Raw genomic sequence first — 3,759 nt, forward strand, 5'->3', positions numbered from 1 at the left:
CCGCTGGCGAGCGCGTTCCCAGCCCACTAGCCGCATCTGGCTCCGCCGTCGCTCGTTGTGCCGCATGCAGCAGCATGGACGCACGCAAGACACCATCGTCACCGGATCCGGGCGTGGCCGGCCTCCTCGCCGGATCCGGTGTGGCCGGTCTCCTCCTCGCTTGCTCGATCCAGCAATCCAGATCCATGGGAGAAAGAGAGTGAGCGAAAGAGGACAAATGGAGAGAGAACGAGGAGCTGGAACACGCAGAGGCAGGGTTACATACCTCTAGTCGCCGGATCGAGCTCGCCCGTGCGCTCCACGGCCCGGCCCCGCGCCACTGTGCCACCTGGCCCCATGCCACTGTGCGTCGACCAGCCCCGCACCACCCCGCACCACGCGCCACCGTGCTCCGCCCGGCCCCGCTGTGGAGGAGGGGTGCCGTAGCCTACTGTGGAGGAGGGGCGCCGCTGCCCTGCTCGGATTAGGTCGAGGGAGGAAGAGGGAGAGAGAGCGGAGGGAGGGATCGAGAGAGAGAGTGGGGGAGAGCAGTGCGCGCGTGGGAGAGAGAGGGGCGCGCGTGCGTGGGGGAGAGACGGGTGGGAGCGGCGGCTGGTTGAGGGAGAGGTGGAGGGTGAACATAGAGGGGGCTGCGTATATATACCTAGGGTTTGGAGTGGGCTGCTGAGTAGGCCTCGGGCCTTTTAACTGAGACGGGCCTCTTAAGAGGCCCGCCTTCGAAAATGGACTATTTTTTGGAGGCGGGCCTGTTAAGAAGTCTGCCTCGGTTACTGTATTAACCGAGGCGGTTGCGTTAGGGCAACCGCCTCGGTTAATAGGCATTAACCGAGGCAGTTCTCTTATGTCATCTGCCTCGGTTAAGCATTAACAGAGGCGGTTGCTGGACCAGCTACCCTACCACAAATAACCGAGGCGGACAGTCGGCCCAACCGCGTCAGAGCTTGTTATGAAAACGTCTCCCAAAAGATTTTGTGTAGTAGTGTAAGGGCGCGAGAGGAATGAGTGGGTGCGGAAATGAGTAGACGGAGGCATCCGTCCGTCCAGACGTCTCGTATGTATCATTATGGTAAATGAAATTCTGGATCTAGAGCACTGAGCACATAACACTGTCGGTTGTTAACCACAACCGGCAGTGATACTAACTGTCAGTTTCGAAGCAAGTACTTATATCGCTACCGGCTTTGAAATTGCCGGCAGTAGTGTCCCTTCATGTAGTCGTAGACTCGAAGTGTACTATATGTGTAGTTATATACACGTAATGTTGCTGGTATATGCATTGTCATGACAAAGAAGCTAAAGTGTAAAACCTAATATACTACTTTTTGAAACGTTCCATATACTAGCTACGTTCAAGTAGTTCGATCCAGATGCATTGATCATGAAAGAAAAAGAAATGGAGCAACGACATGAATCATACGTAGGTGCACAAGCGCGTGTGCACACCGACACACGCGTAAGTGCGTAACCCAGTGGATGAAAACGGATCGGATACGGACGGATATAACTAATATTACATTGATATTACATTTGTTTTTATATTTCTGTTCAGATTCGGATTCGAATACGGATAGTGTGAACCATGCCGGATATGATATAATTGGATATCGACATCATAAATATGTGATTTAAGTATTCGGATACAGATACGGTATCGGATGTTGAATATCCGGACTCGGATACGGACATATCCGAACCTCTCTAAACGGATTCGGTCTCGAATACGGTCGAAAAATATCCGTACCGTTTTTGTCCGTACGTAACCCAGAGGCCAAAGCGAGAAAAATGGGCGAGGAGAGACAAAACGTCTGAATCCAACTCCGACATGCAACGACTGACATTGCAGTGAGACGTATAGCAGATTTCTGTAAAAAATCATCTATTTATACATTACATGATTACAATTTTATTTCCCGCGTTTACAGATGTGCATGTCATTATTTGTTAAAACTGCAGCTTCGAAATCACTGCCTGGAAATTAAAGTGGGAACGATCCTCATCGCATGCTCTCAATTTGTTCAATCCTCTGCATCACCGCGTTCGCTGCCGCTGACACCAGCTCGGCCAAATCACTGCATGCAGATCCAGAGATCACCATTAATAATAGAAAACGATTTTAAGAAACAGCTCTTTTTATGTACAATGGTGTTGCTGTGGTCTAAGCAAATCCCTTTTCCCCACCTATCTATTATTGGACAAGTATAATTAGTTCCGCACAATTCCTATACTTCAGTGCCTGAAATCAATTTAAGGCGATCCTCTCCCACGCGCCTGCTTCGACAAAGAAGACGGTGGTGGCTAGGGTTTCCCAACTCCGGCGCCCTCTCTTTCTGACTCTCTCTCTCTCTCTTGTTCCCCAACTCTGGCGGGCTTAGAAGGGCCTTGGGAGAGGTAGGCCAGCCAGGCGATGGGGACGGCAGGAGAGCGGCGATTAGGGTTCTGGCTACGGAGGAGGCGGTCGGGCTAGGTCAGTGCGGGGGCGACAATGGCCATAGCGGCGGCCGGTGGGGGAAGAGAAAGAAGGAAGCCGCCATGGGCTGTAGGGTCTTGATGGAGCTTCGTGTCCGCGGCCGCTTCGGCGAGACCCTACCACACCGCGGCGGGGCAGCGGTGGCGACGGCGGTGGGGTTGCGTGCTTTGGGAAGAAGAACGGTGACTGACCTGAGGTAGAAGACAACACAATGACCATCGGATGCTCATCCTACGGTTGGAATCCATCGCCTGAGACGAAGCCTGTTTGAGGCGACTGAATTATAGCACATCCCTTAGTTCCGAGCTAATTGTATTATTATTGCATGCGTGCATAACAATGCTCGCAGAGCGGCAGAGGTCAGAGCAAGCTCTGAGAATTTCAATGGCGCGTGCATGGACCCATATAGAACATTATTAGGAGTAGCTAGGTCAGGTCGGCTCGTTACGTACCCTGTGGCTGGGTCGTAGGCGAGGCCAACGGTGTACTTGGCCTCGCGGAGCGCGACCCTGAAGCGCTCGACGTCACGGGGCGCGTGGGTGTGGACGACGGCCTGCGGCAGGACCAGCGCGGAGGGCTTGACGCCGTAGAAGATGGGGACGATGACCTTGCGCGCCTCCACGAGCGCGGCGAGCTCGTGCAGGCAGAATTCGGAGTCGAGGTAGCGCTCGGAGAAGATGGCCACGGCCACCTTGCACTGGCTCATGCCCTGGTTGATGCCCTCCACCAGCCTGTCCCCCGGACGCAAGGACATGCTGTCCAGGAACGTGCGGACCCGGCCGCCGCTGAGCTGCAGCAGCCGGTCGTGCAGCAGGTGCGCCACCGTGTGCCGGGTGTCCACCCAGCGGTGGTTGATAAACACGTCGTAGCACGGCGGCGCCGTCTTCACGCAGCCGGACACCTCCTCCTCCGCCTCGTCGGCAGACGACTCCACCCGCCGCGCCTCCGCCGACGACGAGGCGCTGTTCCCGGTGGTGGCTGCGGCCTCCATTGACGCGTTGAGGCGCGCCGCCGGCGAACCGCTCATCAAAGCCTCCGCCGACGAATGAAGCTGGATCGACCAACGATCAGGGAATAATACTCTGGGTGATACAATGTCCGGGGATGAGTTTTATAGCGGCAATTGGCAACAACGTACGTGTGAAAGCGTACGCTCCTTGTGAGGGAAAAATCTCGGTCCATTTTGAGTTTGATTTTGCATTTGAATATACACATGTACACGTGACACAATGCTGTTTGAAGGAAGAAATTTATGACGCGCACGGCTAGTCCCAGCGCTTCGTCGCTGAACA

The 3,759-nt window shown here is 54.5% G+C and overlaps 1 protein-coding gene across 1 annotated transcript; it reads right to left on the reverse strand.

Annotated features, from left to right (window-relative positions):
- Positions 1 to 1,993: 1,993 nt before the first annotated feature.
- LOC136543466 (probable 2' cyclic ADP-D-ribose synthase BdTIR) lies at positions 1,994 to 3,458 on the reverse strand. Its single transcript, XM_066535904.1, has 2 exons — positions 2,920 to 3,458; positions 1,994 to 2,069 (listed from the first exon to the last, which is right to left on the reverse strand). Exons 1-2 carry the CDS (start codon positions 3,456 to 3,458, stop codon positions 1,994 to 1,996), a joined length of 615 nt encoding a protein of 204 aa, XP_066392001.1.
- Between the last annotated feature and the right edge of the window lie 301 nt (positions 3,459 to 3,759).

The sequence above is a fragment of the Miscanthus floridulus genome, chromosome 3, assembly GCF_019320115.1.
Source record: "Miscanthus floridulus cultivar M001 chromosome 3, ASM1932011v1, whole genome shotgun sequence".
In the NCBI taxonomy this organism is placed as follows: Eukaryota; Viridiplantae; Streptophyta; class Magnoliopsida; order Poales; family Poaceae; genus Miscanthus; species Miscanthus floridulus.

Coding starts and splice junctions, on each gene's coding strand:
- LOC136543466 (XM_066535904.1), bottom strand. CDS start 3,458: ATGGAGGCCGCAGCCACCACCGGGAACAGCGCCTCGTCGTCGGCGGAG. Junction 2,070..2,919: donor GCCTACGACCCAGCCACAGG/GTACGTAACGAG, acceptor ATCTGCATGCAG/TGATTTGGCCGAGCTGGTGT.